This window comes from Marmota marmota, unplaced genomic scaffold, assembly GCF_001458135.2.
Source record: "Marmota marmota marmota unplaced genomic scaffold, marMar, whole genome shotgun sequence".
Lineage (NCBI taxonomy): Eukaryota > Metazoa > Chordata > Mammalia > Rodentia > Sciuridae > Marmota > Marmota marmota.
Window position 1 is genome coordinate 4,425,668 of NW_025999960.1, and position 21,449 is coordinate 4,447,116.

Here is a 21,449-nt window from a genome sequence, read left to right on the forward strand (position 1 = left end):
AAAAAAGTACCGTGTGTTGTTTCTTACCTGCAGAGATCTGTGTTCAATGCAATTTCATTCTGCTTATATTCTGATGTAAGATGAAATAATGATATTGACAAAATTGATGGTATTTTAATTTCTGTATTTGATTTTTTTCCTTCATTTATTATAAGAGCTATTGGTGATGTTTGTTTTATTTTTAAGTGGGGAAAACCTGTCATGAGCATCTACTATGACCCTAGAATGTTAATCATTGAAGCAAGTTAGCAAAGTTACAGATGTTAACAAGTAATATTTTTGTATAGACTGTCAGAGAGACAGAAAGAAATCTTTTAAATTATATTAGATATATCTAATATAATTGTGTGTTATTAATCACTTTACATTTCTTTAATATTTCTTTATTATTGAAATTCTAAACTGCAGATTTAGTCCTTGTGGGCTAACCTATGTTTCAGCCTCAAATATGTAGAATAGCACTTTTTAAAATTCATCCCCACCAATTTCATTAAATACATTTGTCAGACAATTTTAGCTAAGATTTTAAGAAAACTATATAGCATTATGTCTCTTAATTTTTAAATTTCCTTTAGTCACTTTGAAAGAGCAGAGGATATCCTGTCTCTCAGAAACTACTTGCAAATGTGAGCAGTGTTTCCTTAGATTAAAGCTTTGCTCGTTTGGAAAGGTAGTATATTTCAGCTATAGATGTGTCAGTTCCTCAGTATCTCTTTTGCTTATCTGTACAATGTGTTTTGTTGATGTCTCCTCTCTGTATCTTTACCTGTGTATACATTTTCCCAAGCTTAGTGCTTTTTTATACACACAGACACACACACACACACACAAAGTCAGGTCGGATATGGTGATGCATTCCTGTAATCCCAGCCCCTTGGGAGGCAGAGGTAGGATGATCACAAGCTCAACGCCAGCCTGGGCAATTTAGTATAAAATAAAAAAGGGCTGGTAGATCAGTGTTAAAATTCCCTTGGGTTAAATCTCATATTAGGGGAAGAAAATGACAAGTTACCTAGAACACAAAATAGATAACCATAAATTTGAGTACTAAATTTCATATTTTATTCTATGATAGTTCTTTAGTTTCTCATTAGAGCTAATTTCTCCTGGATAAGCAATTCTAGTTTATCATAAATCATTCTAACCCAGAGGAAATTGGAAACCATGAAGTAGATTAGCATATAGTTTAATTAAAAGAGTATGAACTTGCTGAATGCAATGGCACGCAGCTGTAATCCCAGGCACTTGGGAAGATCACAAGTTTGAGGCTAGTCTTAGCAATTTAACAACATCCTTTCTCAAAATCAGAAGGGCTAGAGATATAGCTTAGTGTCAGGGCGCTTACCTAGCATGTGCAAGACCCTGGGTTCAATCCTGACTACCCCCACCCCACTCTCCAAAAGGATAAATTACCTGATAGCCTGACAATAAAAGAGAATGGGAGGAAATCATAAGCGGACAGAAGTTCTTCAGAAAATTATTCATTGGCCATTTTGTATAGGGATTTATAAAGCCTGTGAGGGCTTTGTTATTTCATTAAAGTCTGAGTTACTAATAACATACTAAGAACAGTGCATTCTAAAATGACAGAGAAGTCTGGCATGGTGGCGTATCCCAGTAATCGAAGCATTCAGGAGGCTCAAGCAGGAGGATCACAAGTTTGAGGCCATCATTAGCAATTTAGTGAGACCCTGTTTCAAAATTAAAAGTATTGGGGATGTAGCTCAGTGGTAAAGTATCCCTGGATTCAATATCCAGTACCACTACCACCCCCACCCCCCCCAAAAAAGAGAACAAAACAAAATCCAACATGGATAAGTGTAATTTATATATAGGTCTATCAAAACTGGCTAAAATATTTTAGTGTTTAATAGGTATAATTATGATGAAAGTTTATTTAGCATGGGATCAGATCCTTCATTCTACTAGCTACTTGGGAAAATTGATGTGTCAGTACGTAAATTTATGGTATTCTCATTGCTTCCTACTTCTAACAATGTAAATGAATTTTTTGTTAAATTCTTATTAAAAACAAAATTAAACTATGTTTTAGAGTAGGGTGTTTAGCTTGAACTTTATAAACTTCACAAATATCCTTCATATATTTGTAAAAAATCAATCAAATTTTTATCAGATTTTCTTTTAGACAAAATGCAAAAGTGGCATGCTGATTAAAGGCCAAAATTCTGCTATATCTTATACCTCTGAACAGTGTGTCATTGGAAACTTGAAAAATTATGAATTTTCGGGAGAGAGATTTTGTTTTATTAAGTACATATAAAATAGGATAATACTAATATTTAGGATAATACTAAAAATTTTGTATATAATTTGAACTATTTAGTTAAATTACCCATATAGGCAATAAAGACTAAAAGAAAAAGGTAGGATTAATCTTTCCGTATAAGGGGTTGTGGTTACAAGCAGTAGACTCCTTTAGTGGATTGAATCCATGAAGATGGAGAGATTACTTTCTGTTAAATTTAATTTTATTAACCAAATATATTCTGTTAAATTTAACATCTGCTTCAAAGAAAATACCCTTTTAAAGTTCAGTCTTTGCTAATAGGGCAAATACTTGCATATACTTACTAATTCTTAAGGTTTTGAAATAAGGGCCCAATATATTTTGTAGATTTCTTTCTTTTTTTTTTTTTTTTTTTATCAATTTATCTTTTCCTACAGTAGGGTATCAAATAATATCTCAAAGGCAAGTTATTGAATAGTGGACTAATTTTAATCTATTTAGAATTAGAAACAATGGTGACATAATCATAATGAAAAATTTGTTTTCTAAAAATGTTAAAAATAAACTATGGCACACAATATGATTTATAATTACTTTATATATACACACACACACACACACACACACACCCTCTAATTCAAGTGGTAAATTTTGAATAATTGAATGCTATGTGCATTTGAAATGTGATCATATTTTTACAAATTTGATTTTTTAAAAAGGTTTAAAATTTTAGGGTAAGCACTAAACTTTTCATTCTGTGCTGTTTCTCTTTAACTACAGACCCTGCTACATGGAAAAACTCAAGACACCTTTCTAAAGGTTTCCTCTATCCATTTGTTTTTGGCCCTTCTTTTTCTATTATGCCTGCATGTGTGCTTATGTACTCTTACAGGCTGTGTGCATTTTTTTTTTCTTCCATTTTTATTTGCCTATCCACATTGATTGCAGGTTTTATCTTGTTATCTTTCTGGCATTACATCAAAATGCAAGCTTTTTTGGTGGTGAATGTAATTTATTTTATTTTTATTTTTAAAAACATGCTTGTGAAACTAGGCCTCTTTTATATTATAAGGTAATCTAAAAACACCCCTTTGGTATGTAGTACCTGCCTTTGTGAGTTCTGTTCACCTAGATAACTCCAGTCCTCCAATGAGACTTCTTGGAAGAAGGTACTAAGCTTCAAGTAGGTGAGCATTTTACTTGCAAAAAGGATCCAGTTTTATTTATCTTTATTCCACCAAAGAAATGATCCACCTTTCTTTGATAAATATTTATGTGGATATCTTATAGTCATTTTATTTTGATTTTAGGTAGCTAATATACATTATTCAATACACTTAATTATTATTAAAAACTTCTGTGAATTTGGCAAAAACAAAATAGTTCTGCTTGGGAGAGGTAAATTTAGATTATCTTTATACAGTTAAACATTTCTAATTTCTGGGAAAAACAATAAAATTTGTTCTCCAAGTTTTAGCCTACTTTACACTGTGTATACAGTGAATCTATTTTCCTTATTTCAGCCAGTACAGGAGGAACAGACCTATGATTGGAAACTAATGGAAAGTGTGTTAACTCCATACAGTGCATATACCAGGTTTTTTGTTTTTGTTTTTCCTCACTGCATTTCATTTCTTTCCTACCTTCAATTCCATGGGAAAACACAGCTTTGACCTTGGGGGAATTATCTTAAAAAGACATGTTACAAAACAGTTAGCTCCATGCTACTGAGAGAGCTCTTAAAGAAGCACCAAACTGTGACTTTATAGGTATCCAACTGGAAACTAAATAAAACAACAACAAAGCACTGAAAAAATTGGCTTTCATTCATATAAGAAAATTTTTACTGGGGGTGTATGCACAAATATGTTATATATGCTTTTTGTATTACTCAATGGAATTCTTTGATTTTCTTCTTAGCCATTAGCTTAAATGCATATTTTCATCAGATAAACTGCTTTCATACATAATATGTTTGGAGAATATACCTTTTACTATATCATATTACAAATAAATAAAAATGAACAATTTTATTTATCAAATCTAGAGTTCAAATGGTGGCAAGACCTATGAGCAAATCTCCCTGAAATTAGACATGATTTTGAAATATGTGATACAATTTATTAAATTTGAAATGTATAGTTTAGCAGATCTTAAAACACTTGTTACTTTGTTAATGGCAAAATAGGAACCAAAAAAAGCAATTTATTGTGTTGCCTTTTTGAATTCCTAACCATAAAAAGTGATTCCCATAGTTTTCAATAAATTAGTTTTTCTTTTTCTAGGGGTAGAAGCAGAAGAATGGGGTAAATTTCTTCACACCAAAAATAAGGTAATCATGCAAGAATGTAATGAAGAAATAGCATGTTGAAAATAATATTTTGGAGAAATATTAGATAATTTAATTTCTTGTCATTGGCAATCATGTTATTTTGAAGCGAACATTTTTTGTAAAATAAATCTTAGTAACATTTCTAACCACAGTAGTGTATTTGGCAAATAATCTCTAAAGTGAGCCTGATTTCTCTCTAATTTGGAGATTCTTAACTGTTGCAGTTTGGAGATTCATAATTGTGGGATCAGGCAACTTTGAAACAAAGCTTCGAAAAACTGAATCTCTGGGCATGGTGGTATATGCCTGTAATCCCAGTAGTTTGGGAGGATGAGACAGGATGATTGCAAGTTCAAGGCCAGCCTCAGCAACTCAGTGAGGCTGTAAACAACTTAGTGAAACTCTGTCTCAAGGGGAAAAAAAAAGAGCTTGGTCTGTAGCTTAGTTGTAAACTGTTCCTGGGTTAAATCTCCAGTACCAAAAAAATAAAATAAAAACTAAAAACTATGAATCCTAGGCTCAGAACAAGTATATGTATGCATTAGAATTTGTTTACTCATTCTTTGAAGCAAATTGATAGACATCCTTGAAATGTGTGGGTATCTCCCAACTTGAGAGCTTTTGGTCTTATTTTAAATATTGTGCCTTTTGTTTCAATAACTTCTAGCTTTACACGGATTTTGATGAAATTCGACAGGAAATTGAAAATGAAACAGAAAGAATTTCAGGAAATAATAAGGTAGGCATCTTTTTAGACTTGGAAGGCATAAACATCAGTAAATATATCATCAAGGATTTTTCTGTATCTAATATATGAAGAGTATTGTAAATTTGCAGTCTTGGTTTTTGAAATAAATGGAGTATTTTTACAACATAAAAACTTTTGCTTAAAATCACTTGTTTTGTGACTGGGGATGTGTGAGGTGCTGGGTTTGCTCTCTGGCATCAGAAAAGAAATCACAAAATTCATTTGTTTCTTAGAGCTTTTATATATATCAAATATTTTATTTATATTTTTATTCTTGATCCTATAGGTACACATTACTTTATTGTATAATTATTCTACTTATTACAGTTATTATGAGTTATCTTTTTTGGATGGATTGATTTTTCTGTAACTCAGGAAGCATTATATAGCTTGTGAGACACATGTATTTGGAAAAGCTTTTTTGTGTGTGTGAAAATGAAAAGCAATATGTTAACTGATGACTTTCTTATTTTCTAAGATTGTGAGAATTTAAAATAAATTGGATATCTAAGATACCATTGATCTCAATACCAGGCACTATCACCGCCTCACATAAATCCTTCTTTTTTGTTTTTCTTTATTCTTGTAACTTTTCTCTCTCTTTTATTCCTTTTTTGTTTTTACCTCCATTCTTGTATTATCCAGAGGCACATTTAATCCCACAAACAGTCCCTAGCCTAATATTAATATTCTTCACATATTTACTGAGTCCTTTTATCTGCAAGATGTTGTGGTGAGGTTTTTTTTTTTCCCCTACCAAAAGTAGTTTTTGGAGACACAAAAATTTGTCTGTTTTAGTGACTGAGTTTTGTTCATTATTTTACTCTAAGCTGATAACTTTTGAGTTTTTGTTATAGCTGCTATATTTCTATGAGTTTCTGATGTTTTTATATATAGGAAGAAAAAAGGGACCAGATAATTTTGCCTTTGGGGACATTATTAATCATAACACCAATTTGAATTATCTCTACAGAGATCCCAGTGTACATACTGAATTCAGCAGTTGGTGGTAATTTTATAGTACCAGAACTTTAAAGTATGAGATTGTGATGATTCAGAAATGAAAGTGTTTAGTTACATGAACTGAATATCATGAAATATTTAGTCTGTATTCATACAAGATGTTTACATTATATAAAAAAAGATGTTTACATTATGCTAAGGATATAATTTACTTACCCAGTAGGTTTTTTATCCACTCTCTACCTTTGAAATGTCCATTAGCTTCAATTAAATTAAAAAAAAATCCTCTTAAATCATGCGTGTAATAAAGTAAATGCTGCTTTGATCTTATGTGATTTAATATGACTGAATGTATAAATGGTTTCATATGGTTAACATAAATCCCTGAAGGATTTAAAATGTAAGAGTGAGTTTTAAAGGTATTTGGCAGCACTTTGAATTGGACGCGCTGAGAATGCCATGGCAGTAGATCCTGAGAAATAATACAACCTAGGTGTGCCAAATAATGACAGTTAATGATTTTGGAACACTAGAGTATTTAAAATAGAAAATAGCCCACTACTTTTTTAAATATAGCAAATGTAACTGTTTAAGAAACTTATTCTAAAGCTTCTTAGGAAATTAGAATTTTCAGTGGGTTATAAAGGAAAATATAAGGTGTATAAATATATGAGAGGACATATTAAAGGATAAGGAAGAACATGTACAAACAAAAGGTGTAAATACCTCCTAAGTGTCCTTTTACTTGTAGCTGACTCAATCCTAAAACTTGTAGAAGGCCAATGTTGAAGAAGAGGGAGGCTCTGCAATAATTAATCTATGGAAGAGAAAATAAGGTATCTCTCACTATTCATATTTTTACTATTTGAAGTTAGGAATCTAAAAATTCAGATGAATTGTCTAAGAAAACTCTTGGTATACACACTTTTGTCATTTGATATTCAAAGATCAGGAGCCAACTTAATCTAAATAAGTTTTTGTCTATTTCTTACTATCTAAACTCAAGAGCATCATAAATTTAAACAGTGAATTTGGATAGTGAATAAATTATTCTTTTGTTCAACACTAAGTCTATTAGACATTTAAGTAATATATGCACAGAATATATTACTTAATAGAGGAAAGAAATAGAAACAGTGCAGGTGATATAAATTGTTTATGTAAATAGTATGGGGTTAGGTAGGATTATAATTTGTTATATGACTGACTGACTGCCTTCTTGTGTTTTTTACTAAGTTTTGATTGTTGGAAAGTTATAGTGATCATGGTTTAATTCATATTTAAAAGTATCTAACGCCTTATCTACTTGAAATGAGATTTACCTTAGCATTTCATACTTCATTGAAATTTTAATGTGATTTTAATATTTTTAAAACTTATTTTTAGGGAGTAAGCCCTGAACCAATTCATCTTAAGATTTTTTCACCAAACGTTGTCAATTTGACACTTGTGGATTTGCCAGGAATGACCAAGGTGAGGAATAGTTGTTATTCATGGTGGATTTGGTCATGTTTTCACTTGAATAAATGTATTTACTTAACTTCATATGAGAATAATGAGCTTCATTTTGCAATCAACTTAATCTGTTATAGCAATTTATATAGTTATAGCCTGCTCTGTCTTTGAAACACTTTCTTTACTTGGTTTCCAGGATACCACACTTTATTGTTTTATCAACAATATTAATGGTCACTTTTTTCCAATCTCTTTTGTAGGTTTCTTCTCATCTCCCCAATATCTAAACAGTTGAGTGCCCTAGAACTTAGTGTTTGGACTCTTGTCTTCCCTAGGTAGACTTACCTCCTTGTTTTCATCAAATCTTAATGGCTTTAAAATATATAAATTTCTATATTTTGGTATTTACATATCTCTAGACTTGGATATTCAGCTGTCCTCTTAACATATACACTTAAATGTCTGCAGGCATTTCAGACTTGAAATACCAAATTCCTGATCTGTCCTTCAGTTAGATTTGATTTTTCTATTGTCTTCCTTATCAACAAATTGCTGAGCCATGAAGTTTATTGTTATCCATGATACTTTTTTATCCTTCATTTCACTTTTGTCAGCAAATCCTCTTGTTCTTCTTATCTTTATAATATATCCAGAACTGTCATGTCTTACAGATTCTTAGCTACTATTCTGAGCTGGCCACTATCATCTCACCTGGATTGGTATAATAATAATAAATAACAGGTCTTCTTTATTATCTGTTCTTAACTTAGCAACCAAACATTCTGTTAAAGTAAAAATTAGATTGTATCATTTCTTGGCTCAGAGTCTCTTTAGTGGCTTCCCATTTCCCTGAGAGTAAAAGTCTAAGTTCTTACAGAGAGCTAAAATATCTACTTGATATATCCCTGTCATTCTTAGTTTCTAACTTCTGCTCTAGTCTCTTGCCCTTATTCACTAAGCCTGGAATGTTCTTCCTCCACTTCTCTGTATGTACTACCTCTCCCTTATTGCCTTTAATTTTTGTTCATGCTCTCAAATGTCATGGTCTCAGCAAGATCTTCTCTGAGTTTTCTTATGTAAAAACATAGCCTAGTTTAAGTCAATAATTTAAAATCATAAGTCTCTCAAATCATTCCCTAGCCTTTTTGTTTTGCTTTGTTTTTTCAACAGCCCGTTCTACACCTAGATCTTCAGATGTTTCTTTATTATCTGCCTCGCATCACTAAAACATAAGCAAGAATTTTGGTATTTTAAAAATTCATTACTGTAAAAGAATCTCACTGAGATGAGTACCTGAAATCATAATAGGCTGCCAATAAACACTTGATGACTTAATGAACTTGTCTTTAGGCGATTAATACTGATCAATCCTTTTTTTTTTTTCACAACTGATCAATCCTTAACATAGGCTTGTGTTTAGTAAACATTTGTGTAAAAGTAAATTTTGATATTTGAAAGATTTACATTTTGAGACTTCTGTATATTATCAAATTCATAGATGCAACTGCAGTATATTATTAATATCTTTATTTTAACTCTTTGGAAATGGAGAAATACCTATGCTCTGTGGATTAAGTGAGGAAGAAAAACTGATTTGGTTTTTATTATTATTGTTATTATTCCTTGCTCATCTCTGTTTGGTTTAGGTGCCTGTAGGTGATCAACCTAAGGATATTGAGCTTCAAATCAGAGAGCTCATTCTTCGGTTCATCAGTAATCCCAATTCCATTATCCTTGCTGTTACTGCTGCTAATACAGATATGGCAACATCGGAGGCACTTAAAATTTCAAGAGAGGTAGATCCAGATGGTAAGGACAGATGTTAATATTTAATGAGATGCTTGATTTACCATGATAGATCTCCTCAAGAAAGAGGTTTTTTTGTTGTTGTTGTTGTTTTTTGCGGGGGTGGGGGTGAGGGGTGGGATTTGGGGATTTAATCTAGGGATACTGTACCACTAACCCTAGCCCTTTTTTATTTTTATTTTGAGATGGGGAGCAGGTCTTTAGTTGCTGAGGCTGGCTTCAAACTTGTGATCCCTTTGTCTCAGCCTCCTGAGTTGCTAGGATTATAGGCATGTGCCACTGTACCTGCCAAGAAAAGAATTTTTATTTTTAAATGGAATTATCTCAGATTAAAAAAAAATGGTTTCCTATATTGCTTATAATTTCAAAAAATGCTGATGGAAAATAGTTATTAAGTTGGTATACAGGCTAGGCAAAAAAAAAAAGAAGAAAAACTTGACATAACATCTGTATTTGCAATAGTTTCCTAGTGATTTTAACATAATAAAATGGCTTTGCAAAAGTGTTTCTTGTTTTGTGTAAATGACATGATTTAGGTTTTTGCTTGAGTGATTTTTAAGAATAACTCTCACAGTTAATTCTCAACAGTCATCATTTACGATGATTATTAGGATACAGGAAATAAGTTATCTATGTTCTGCAGAGTTAGAGTTAGAAAACATTTGGACATGTTAAAGGCACAGGGGATTCTTAAAAGTAAAGGTAAAATCCTATTCTGAAGCATTTGTAGCTCCAAGGATTAGATCATACCATAGGTTACTAATGATTGGCTAATGATGTAGGGATATCACTTAATCCATATAAAAGAGTAGCTTAGAGGAGAATGGTCATTGTTGATACTGCTAGTAAATGTTTGCCTTGCTCTATAATGAAATTATTATTATTTTTTACTTAAATATTTGGAGGATCTGAAGGCTGTGTCATATTATTCTTTTCTGGCTTTGAATAAGAATTTCAAATAACAATTTGGTACGAAATGTTAGTATTAAGATTGTTAAAATTCCCATAAACGGGTACATTATTTTTTTAAAATTTCATGTTTTTAAGAAACTTTTTTACTTTGAGTAGCTAATGTGTTTATTTCAGTTGGATTAAATGATGAACTATACCAAAGAGCTTATTTAAATTTTACATTATTTAAAGTAAACTGTTAAGCATTTTATATGTATTTACTCTATTTTTAAAGTGGCCCTTGAGCTGTAACAGCTGGGGGCAAGACTCAGTGCTAGAGCACATACTTAAAAATTCTAGCAATAAAAGATAAAAAAGTGAAAATAAGATTGAGTGACCCTTGAGCCATAAATATGTTTATACATTTTTTGGTGGTGCTGGGGATTGAACCCAGGTTCTTGTACATGTGAGGCAAGCACTCTACCAACTGAGCTATATCCCTAGGCCCTAAATATGATTGTACTTTTGATCTAATAATCTTAATCTGGTAAGACATGGTAAGAAAATAATTGAAACCAGTATGTAGGATCAAAAATTTAGAAATAACTTAATGTGGCTAACAACAGGTAAATTAAGATGTTAAAATGTTAAATTAAAAGGGAACTTTATTGATTTGGAGCAATATGGAAAAATCTTGTAATTGAAAAATGTTTTATGTAAAATTGTACACTACACAGAGCAGCTGGAATTCTGACACATTGATGGTGAGAATGGTGGGAATTTCTTACAAAGTTAAATCAGCAATTGCCCTGTGTTAAACGAGAAACTGTATTCATATAGAAACTTGTATACAAATGTGTGTAGCAGCTTTCTTCAGTTTTCAAAAATTAGAAGTGGGCTGGGGATGTGGCTCAAGTGGTAGCGTGCCCGCCTGGCATGCGTGCTGCCCAGGTTCGATCCTCAGCACCACATACAAACAAAGATGTTGTGTCTGCCAAAAACTGAAAAATAAATATTGAAATTCTCAAAAAAAAAAAAAAAATTAGAAGCAACTTAAGTAATTCTCAAATAGGGGATGAGAAACTAAATGATGGTATATCTACACGGTGGAACACGACTTGGCAATAAAAAGAGATGAATTATACATGAAAGATAGAACGTGTATATATCTCCAGTGCATTATGCTAAATGAAGAAAACCAGACTCCATTTATATACTACTCTAAAAAAGGGCAAACTAGAAATGGAAAATGCATTTGGTTATTTAGTACAAGAATATGTTGGGAGGCAGTAGAACTGCTGTATCTTGAGGTAGTTGTGACACATCAATTTTCACTTATCAAAAATAATAGAACTGGGTCCTGGGGATGTGGCTTAGTGGCAGAATATCTGTGTAGCACACTGAAGTCCTGGGTTTGAGTCCCAGCACTAAAAAACAATACAACACCAAATACCCATATTGTTCACCAAAAAAAAGTAAATTTTAAACAAATTTTTTTAATTTTAATTTTTTAGTTGTTGATTGACCTTTATTTATTTACTTATATGTGGTGCTGAGAATCAAACCCAGTGCCTCACACATGCTAGGCAAGCGCTCTACCAATTGAGCCACGACCCCAGCCCAAACAAATTTTTAAAAAGGCTTAGAAAAAGGTTAGTCCCAAAGCTAATGAAAAATTGCATGTGAAAGTATTTGTAAAAATTTTACAGAATGTTTAAAATTGTTTCTTAAAAAGTATTTTAAAGCAGAGGTTGGAAAAATATTTTCAAAAAGATGAAAGAATTTATGTTAGGTGGCGTTATATTTGAAGATTTTCTTTTATTGATGGCTTTACTTAATGGGTCATTTTCTTCTTCTTTTTTTGCCTTTTGCATTTACCAGGTCGCAGAACCCTAGCTGTGATCACTAAACTTGATCTCATGGATGCGGGTACTGATGCCATGGATGTATTGATGGGAAGGGTTATTCCAGTCAAACTTGGAATAATTGGAGTAGTTAACAGGTTAGCTATGAAGAATGGAATAAGGATTACAGTATTCTTGTTTCAAAACAAGGCCAAGATTCTTTTTTTTTTTTTTTTTTAGGTGGACACAATATCTTTATTTTATTTTTATGTGTTGTTGAGATTTGAACCCAGTGCCTCACGCATGCCAGGCGAGCACACTACCACTTGAGCCACGTTCCCAGCCCACAAGTCCAAGATTCTAAAATCAGTCTAAAATGTGATACTACCCTTTTCCCTTGTTTTACTATAACGTTGGTATTACTAAAGAATTCATTGCCTAAAGATACAAAAAGAGATTTACTAAAGCCTCTCATAGACATTTCTAATGAAAATGTTTTTGAAGTAAGCAGTGTTACATATGAATGATAATAAGTAGACTTAAGAATTCTTGTCTATCATTTAAGCTACATTTGAGAGGAGCATGAGGTTAGGGAAAAAGAAGAGTTATAGCTAATCTGTACTCAATAAAGAAAGTTTAATGTGGTATGACTTTAAATAGCTTGGTTTAATCCTACCATTAGTGGTGCTGTGTAATTGCCAAGATGTGACTTGGAGAAATTTTATTAAAGGTCTCCTAATTAGAAATTGCTGGTATTAAAAATTGTGAAAAAGAAAATATTATTGTCTATTTATGTTTTAGACACTACTGTGAGCAGTTTGCAAATGGTTTCTCTTGGAACTGTCACAACATCCTGTGAGGCAGGTGTTGGTTCTATTTTATAACTGAAAACTCAGGTTATACATTTACAAGAGTCTCATGACTAGTAAAAAGGCTAGGTTTAAATGATGGTCTCTTTTAGTCTGAAGCTCTTATATGGTAGGAAACACTGAAATTATCTTGAGACCTGGGTTATAGTCATAGTCATAGTTCTCACACAGACTAGGTACAATAAATGACGCTTAACATCTTTGAGTCTCAATCCTTTTAAAAACAAGAATGTTTTACTAAGTGGTATCTAAGGGCCATTCCAATTGTCTGTTTCTCTTCATATGTCCTTTCATCTCACCCCTCCTCCCATTTTGTTTTTCTTCCTCTTCCAGCTATCTCCTGTTTCTTGCAACTAGGTATTATAATGCTGTTTTCTGTATTTGTAGATAATTGCTCTTCATCTTAATTATTTTTGGTAGAAACCATTAGCCTGTTAATGGATGAAATATAGTTGATTAAGGTACACATATTTTTGCACCCATGTATAATTGTTACTTAAGAATACTGCTTTTCATGACAGTGGGGATTTTTAAAAAAGTCTATATTCTTTGTAATAAATGGTTGGAAGACTTCTTGGGTGTCCTTTGAAGTGTCTGGTTTAATGTAACTTCATGTATTTACCATTTACTGGAATTGAGTTTTTATTTCTGAGGAAGAATTTGGGGCTGTTTCTCTGAAAAAAAGAGGCTTGCTTTATTATCATAGGAAACCTTTTTAAAGTGACTCTGTAATAGAAAATTGTGGATGAACTTTGCAGCTGCTGGAAAAGAAAGGGTTGTGATTTGATTGAAATAAAACTAAATGTGTTGTCCTCCTTAAAAAAAAAAAAAGAATATTGCTTTTGAGTACAGTTAATGGTATAATGAGCTTACACTATTCAGGCCTTCATTATTTATAAGTCACATAGTTCATATATTGGCTGTGCTACTTAATGTGTGGCCTTGGGTAATTTAATCTCTTGGAACCTCAGTTCCTTGCTATAAAATAGTATAATAATACCTATCAGAATTATTGTGAGAATTAAATAAAACAACCCATGTTAGTTATTAGGGAACAATACCTGGTATCATCAGTATCCCCATCATCTATGTCATCATTTAGGGGAGGGAGGATGACAATTGATTTTAGTTGGACAGTTTTTCTATTTTTTATCTGTAGGAGCCAGCTAGATATTAACAATAAGAAGAGTGTAACTGATTCAATCCGTGATGAATATGCTTTTCTTCAAAAGAAATACCCATCTCTGGCCAATAGAAATGGAACAAAGTATCTTGCTAGGACTCTAAACAGGTAACATTTTTACCTTTTGGAAATGAGATGTTTTTGTTTTGGTGACTGGTAGCTGAGACTGTTCTTGTTTACTAGTTCCTTATGTTTTCACTACTGTTCCATACAGTTACTTTATAGTAGGCACTGATGAAGTACATGTCTCTTTACTATGGTGCTTAACATTAAAGCATCCCATTGTCTACAATACTTAAAAGAATTTTATAATGTTTTAATTATGAAATTTTTGACAGCTGATTTAGTTTTGAGTTTATAACTAGATAGCAGATGACTTCATTTCCACTTTGGATTTCAGGAACTGAACTAAAATTTATAATTTTCAAATGATCTATTTTTAATTTAGAATTTCTTCTATTCCTATATTCATAGTAGAAATAATGTAAGTTCTATACTTTGAATTATGAATACCCACTAGTGGTGTAGGAACTAGAAGAACTTTCTAATTTCTCTCACTTTTGTCTTGTTCCCCAAACTAAAGGCAGATGGACTTAGATTTTAATAGGATAAATTTACATTCTGTAAATCCTTAAGTTGATGAAACCAAAATTATATATGTAAAATTGGACTAAATGGTGATTTCAATTAATTTGCAGTTTTTCAGTTCTTATAATTGCCACGATTTGATGGGTCAAAGACAGATTTCAAAAGTATTGACCAAAACAGTTTGTGTCATTGTTTTTTTAGACTAAGTAGTTTACCTGTAATTTAAGATTGCTTTATTTCCTGCTCTTGTAATAAAGGGAGAAATCAAAAGTGTTTTTTCCTATTCTCAGTCAACAGAGCAGAGAATGTTTCTGATACAAGATTTATGTACTTCTCCCCAGACACCATGCAAGCAATTCTCTGGTAGTTTGCTCTATCTCCATTCAGTTCAGTTCTGATGCTACTTATCTAGAGATAGCATGAAATCTGATAGGTTGAGAGCTCACTCTCACAAGTCTGCCTCTCCACTTTAGATGCAAGTTGCAAGCAGAGGTTAAGGCCTGTGTTTCTGACTGGCTGTAATTCTAGGTTCCCAGGAACCCCTCTTGGTTTAATTTGCTAGAGCAGGTTACATTCAGGAACATTTTACCCTTTTATTATAAAGGTTATTACAAAGGGTAGAAATGAACAGCCATTTGGAAGAGAGGAATAGGGCAAGACATATAGAAAGGGGCACAGAGTTTCCTTGATTCCTCTGGGAATAGAACCCTCCAGGAACTTCCATGTGTTTAACTTTATGAACACTGTCTTTTTGAGTTTTCATTGCAACTTCATTACAATGACATCGATTATATTACTGGCCATTGATGATCAACTCGGCCTTCATTCTTGTTCTTGCTTTTCTCCTTGGAGGCTGGAGATTGTGGCTAAATGTCATTATGCCTGTTCTTTTTGGTGACCAGCCACCATTCTGAAGTTCTTTAGGGATTTCCAGCTACAAGTAAGCTCATTAATATACAAAAGACTACGCTTAACACTCTGGATTCCAAGGCTTTCAGGAACTGAGTGTCAGGAAATGTGTATATCATAATACCAAACCGTAAAAATATATTGTTTGACAAGTTTTCCATGTTGTTTGCATTTTAAAAATTTTGACTCTTAATAGTGTCAGAACACATAATTTTACATTAAAATCCTGCCTTTCTATTCTTTGTTAGGTTACTGATGCATCACATCAGAGATTGCTTACCAGAGTTGAAAACAAGAATAAATGTTCTAGCTGCTCAATATCAGTCTCTTCTAAATAGCTATGGTGAACCTGTGGATGATAAAAGTGCTACTTTACTTCAGCTTATTACCAAATTTGCCACAGAATATTGTAACACTATTGAAGGAACTGCAAAATATATCGAAACTTCAGAGCTGTAAGTAAGAAATTTTTGTATAAATTTGGTTACCTGAATTGCAAGACCACTTTATCTTTTGCTAAATTGGCTTTAAGACTATTTCATTGTGATTTATTACCTATAAAACAAACAGGAATATCATTTTTTTCAAGAAATGATAGAATGATGACTGGTATGTATGGTAAATATTTTATAAACTATAGAAGGCATAGTAAAAATTTAAGGTTTTCTTTAAAAGAAATATTTTATTTTATTTGATAAGCATTTAAAAATTGATTACCTTAAATGTCTATTTCTTTAAAAATACAGCATGAGAAATTAGAAAATGCAGATAAGTAAAAATAAAACATAAAAACAAAATTACCTTAATTTTATCAACCAGGGATAGTTCCTGCTAAGTTTGGCATTGACCTAGACATTCTTCTGTCCATCTATAAGCTACATAAATGGAGTATCACATACTTAAAAATCAGATGCTATTCATGCTACTTTGGGATAATTTCTTTTAAATCTACATGGTACAGCTTTCTAATAGGATAGGATGAGTTTTCAGTCTGAAAACTTGCATAGTATTTTAATACTTTATTTGTTGAACCAGTTCTCTGCTATTGGATAGTTTATTTATAATTACAGTAGTGTTGCCTTGTTCTTGGGGATACATTCTAAGACCCCCAGTGGATGTCTGAAACTGAAGATAGTACTAAACCCTATTTACAAGCATTACAGTACCATTAAGTAATGACTGAGATGGCTACCAGGTAACTGATGGGCAGGATATACTTGACAAAGAGATGACTCAGATCCCAAGTAGGACAGAGTGGGACAGCATGAAATTTCATCATGCTATTTAGAATGGCTTACAGTTTAAAATTTAGGTATCATTTGTTTTTGGAATTTTCTGTTTAATATTTTTGGATTGTTGGTGAACATGGAACTGAAATCTCAGAAAATAAAATCTGAGCGACTAGTGTATACACAAGAGTAAGTGATGTGTGGCAGGCTACACTTAGTCTTAGGGGCATGTATCCAAATAAATCCTGAGGATAAATTCCTCGGAGTAGAATTAAAGCATGTAATACGCTCAAACTCATTTATTACATATTATATACTATTAGCATATTGTGCTGTTTTAGTATTAGCCATATGTAAAAATCTTGATTTTCCTACACCTTATTATTATCATTTTTTTGCCTTGTCTGTCCCCCCACTCAACACCTCCCACATTAAAAAATACTTTTTATTTTGGGATAAGTATAGACTCATGGGAAGTTGCAGAGAAATATACAGGGAGTTCCTATTTACCCTTTTCCACTCCTTCCCCAATACTGACATGTTACATAAGATTAGTACAGTAATAAGAAAATGAACACTAGAACAATTCAGAGCTTATTCAGATTTCACCAATTATATATACCTCATTTCTGTGTGTGCATAGTTTTGAATACTTTTGTGTGACTTAGGTGGGCCTAGGTGGTGTTTCAGATGACTTACCTTCATAAAAAGATAGGGTATTTAACAGACTAATTTTTGATGGCTATTATATGCCTGGTGTATTGAGAGAAATAAAAGATTGCTCTAATGGGTGTCTTAGGAGTAACGTAGGTAGAGGTAATATAAGGCTTCATTAGGTGGCAAAAGTATATTTTTATTTAGACGTTTCTTATTGCTAAATACAATACATATCCAAAGAAGTGCATGTAATATATAAGGGCAGTTTTGTAAAGTGTTAACGAATCAGTTATCTTTGTCTACTTATTCAAACCTTTGGGACATTCAAGAGAGACTATTTACATTTCTTTCAGGGATGGGGGAGCCCCATGGTTAATAAGTCATCTGAGTTGGGCTCTGAATAAAACTTGGGGAGGTATTTGGGAGGGCATTTTAGACTTGGGAATAGCAAAATAGTGCAAGATGCATTTGGAGAATGGCGTGTACACTAATGGGACATGATAGATAAGGCAAGAAAGGTATACAGGAATAAGACTGTAAGAAGTCCTGAATATCTTGCTCAGAATATAGATGATTTCTCACTTAAAAAAAATAAAACACTTTTGGTCAGAGGAGTAACCCATTTTATTATTTTTTATTTTTGGTACAGGGGATTGAACTCAGGGGCACTCAACCACTGAACCACAGCCCCAACTGCTTAAGGCCGTGCTAACTTACTGAGGCTAGCTTTGAACTTGTGATCCTTCTGTCTCAGCCCCCTGAGTTCCTGGGGTTATAGGCATATGCTGCTTTGCCCAGCAGGAGTAACTCATTTTATTTTATTTTTATTAATTTTTAAATTTATATATGACAGCGGAATGTACTACAATTCATTATACATATAGAGTACAAATTTTTCATATCCCTGGTTGTATACAAAGTATATTCACACCAATTTATGTCTTCATACATGTACTTTGGATAATGATGTCCATCACATTCCACCATTATTTCTAATCCCATGCCCCCTCCTTTCCCCTCCTACCCCTCTGCCCTATCTAGAGTTGGTCTATTCCTCCCATGCTCCCCCTCCCTACCCCAGCCTCCTTATATCAAAGAAAACATTTGGCATTTGGTTTTTTGGGATTGCCTAACTTAGCATTATCTTCTCTAACTCCATCCAGTTACCTGCAAATGCCATGATTTTATTCTTTTATTGCTGAGTAATATACCATTGTGTATATATGCCACATTTTTTTTTTTTTTATCCATTCATCTACTGAAGAGAGCATCTAGGTTGGTTCCACAGTTTAGCTATTGTGAATTGATGTGGCTGTGTCCCTGTAGTATGCTGTTTTCAAGTCATTTGGGTATAGACCAAGGAGAGGGATAGCTGGGTCAATGGTGGTTCCATTCCCAGTTTTCCAAGAAATCTCCATACTGCTTTCCATATTGGCTGCACCAATTTGCAGTCCCACCAGCAGTGTATGAGTGTGCCTTTTCCCCCACATCCTCACCAACACTTATTATTGTTTGACTGGAGTGAGGTGAAATCTTAGAGTTGATTTGTATTTCTCTAATTGCTAGCGATGATGAACATTTTTTCATATATTTGCTGATTGATTATATATGGTCTTCTGAGAAGTGTCTGTTCAGGTCCTTGGCCCATTTATTGATTGTGTTATTTTATTCAGTTTTTTGGTGCTTTTTGAGTTCTTTATATACACTAGAGATTAATGTTCTATCTGATGTGTGAGGGGTAAAGATTTGCTCCCAAGATGTAGGCTTTCTATTCACCTCATTGATTGTTTCTTTTGCTGAAAAGAAACTTTTTAGTTTGAGTTCATCCCATTTATTGATTCTTGATTTTAATTCTTGCACTATAATAATCTTATTAAGGTTGTTGGGGCCTAATCTCACATTATGGAGATTAGGGTCTACTTTTTCTTCTATTAGACACAGGGTCTCTGGTTTTATTCCAAGGTCCTTGATCCATTTTGAGTTGAGTTTTGTGCATGGTGAGAGATAGGGGTTTAGTTTTGTTTTATTGCATATGGATTTCCAGTTTTCCCAGGACTGTTTGTTGAAGAGGCTATCTTTTCTCCAATGCATGTTTTTGGCATCTTAATATAAGATAATTGTAATTTTGTGGGTTAGTCTCTGTGTCCTCTGTTCTGTACCATTGGTCTACCAGTCTGTTTTGGTGCCACCACCATGCTGTTCTTATTACTATTGTAGTATAGTTTAAGGTCTGTTATAGTGATGCCACCTGCTTCACTCTTCCTGCTGAGGATTGCTTTGGCTCTTCTAGGTCTCTTATTTTTCCAGGTGAATTTCATGATTGCTTATTCTATTTCTATTAGGAATGTCACTGGGATTTTGATCAGAATTGCATTAAATCTGTATAGTGATTTTGGTAGTATGGTCATTTTGATAATACTAATTCTGCCTATTCAAGAGCAAGTAGATCTTTCCATCTTCTAAGGTCTCCTTTGATTTCTCTCTTTAGGGTTCTATAGTTTTCATTATACAGATCTTTCACCTCTTTTGTTAAGTTGATTCCCAAGTATTTTATTTTTTTCGAGGCTATTGTAAATTGGATAGTTTTCCTCGTTTCCCTTTCTGAGAATTTGTCACTGATATACAGAAATGCATTTGGTTTATGGGTGTTGATTTTATACCCTGCTACATTGCTGAATTCATTTACTAATTCTAGAAGTTTTCTGGTGGAACTTTTTGGGTCTTCTAGGTATAGAATCATATCACCAAATAGTGCTAATTTGAGTTCTTATTTTCCTATGTATATCCCTTTAATTTCTTTCCTCTGATTGCTCTGGCCAGTGTTTCAAGAACTATGTTAAATAGAAGTGGTGAAAGAGGACATTCCTGTCTTGTTCCAGTTTTTAGAGGGAATGCCTTCAGTTTTTCTCCATTTAGAATGATGTTGGCCTGGGGCTTAGCATAGATAGCTTTTATGATGTTGAGATATGTTCTTGTTATTCCTAATTTTTCTAGTGTTTTGAATATCAAGGTGTGCTGTATTTTGTCAAATGCTTTTTCTATGTCTATTGATATGATCATATGATTCTTAACTTTAAGTCTATTGATATGATGAATTACATTTATTGATTTCCATATGTTGAACCAACCTTGTATTCTTGGGATGAATCCCTCTTGATCGTGGTGCACTACCTTTTTGATATGTTTTTGTATTAGATTTGCCAGAATTTTTGCATTTATGTTCATTAGAGATATTGGTCTGAAGTTTTCTTTTTTTAATGTGTCTTTTCCTGGTTTTGGAATCAGGATGATATTGGCCTCATAAAATTAGAGTTCAGAAGTACTGCCTCTTTTTCTATTTCCTGAAATAAACTGAAGATTATTGGTATTAGTTCTTCTTTACAGGTCTTGTAGACTCGGTTGTGTGTCCATCCAGTCCTGGGCTTTTCTTGGTTGGTAGACTTCTGATGGCGTCTTCTATTTTGTCGCTTGAAATTCATCTGTTTAAATGTGTATATCATCCTGATTCAATTTGGGCAAATCATATGACTCTAGAAATTTGTTGATGCTTTCGATATTATCTATTTTATTGGAGTACAAGTTTTCAAAATAATTTCTAATTATCTTCTGTATTTCTGTAGTGTCTGTCATGATATTTCCTTTTTCATCCCGTATATCAGTAACTTGCGTTTTCTCTTTCCTCTTTGTTAGCATGGCTGAGGGTTTGTCAATTTTATTTTTTTCAAAG

General features: G+C 32.9%; 1 protein-coding gene across 11 annotated transcripts in view; it reads left to right on the plus strand.

Annotated features, from left to right (window-relative positions):
• Dnm1l (dynamin 1 like) overlaps window positions 1–21,449 on the plus strand; it is a 59,002-nt gene that overhangs the window by 20,766 nt on the left and 16,787 nt on the right. For 4 of the 11 annotated variants that reach the window (XM_048802522.1, XM_048802523.1, XM_048802525.1 and 1 more), the window contains exons 4-11: window positions 3,029–3,067; window positions 4,534–4,580; window positions 5,248–5,319; window positions 7,678–7,764; window positions 9,393–9,555; window positions 12,325–12,445; window positions 14,316–14,447; window positions 16,085–16,291. In XM_048802522.1, the coding sequence (XP_048658479.1) occupies window positions 3,029–3,067; window positions 4,534–4,580; window positions 5,248–5,319; window positions 7,678–7,764; window positions 9,393–9,555; window positions 12,325–12,445; window positions 14,316–14,447; window positions 16,085–16,291 (868 nt within the window). The remainder of the gene's footprint in view (window positions 1–3,028; window positions 3,068–4,533; window positions 4,581–5,247; window positions 5,320–7,677; window positions 7,765–9,392; window positions 9,556–12,324; window positions 12,446–14,315; window positions 14,448–16,084; window positions 16,292–21,449) is intronic. The other 7 variants (XM_015493218.2, XM_048802524.1, XM_015493219.2 and 4 more) reach the window with 2 other exon arrangements.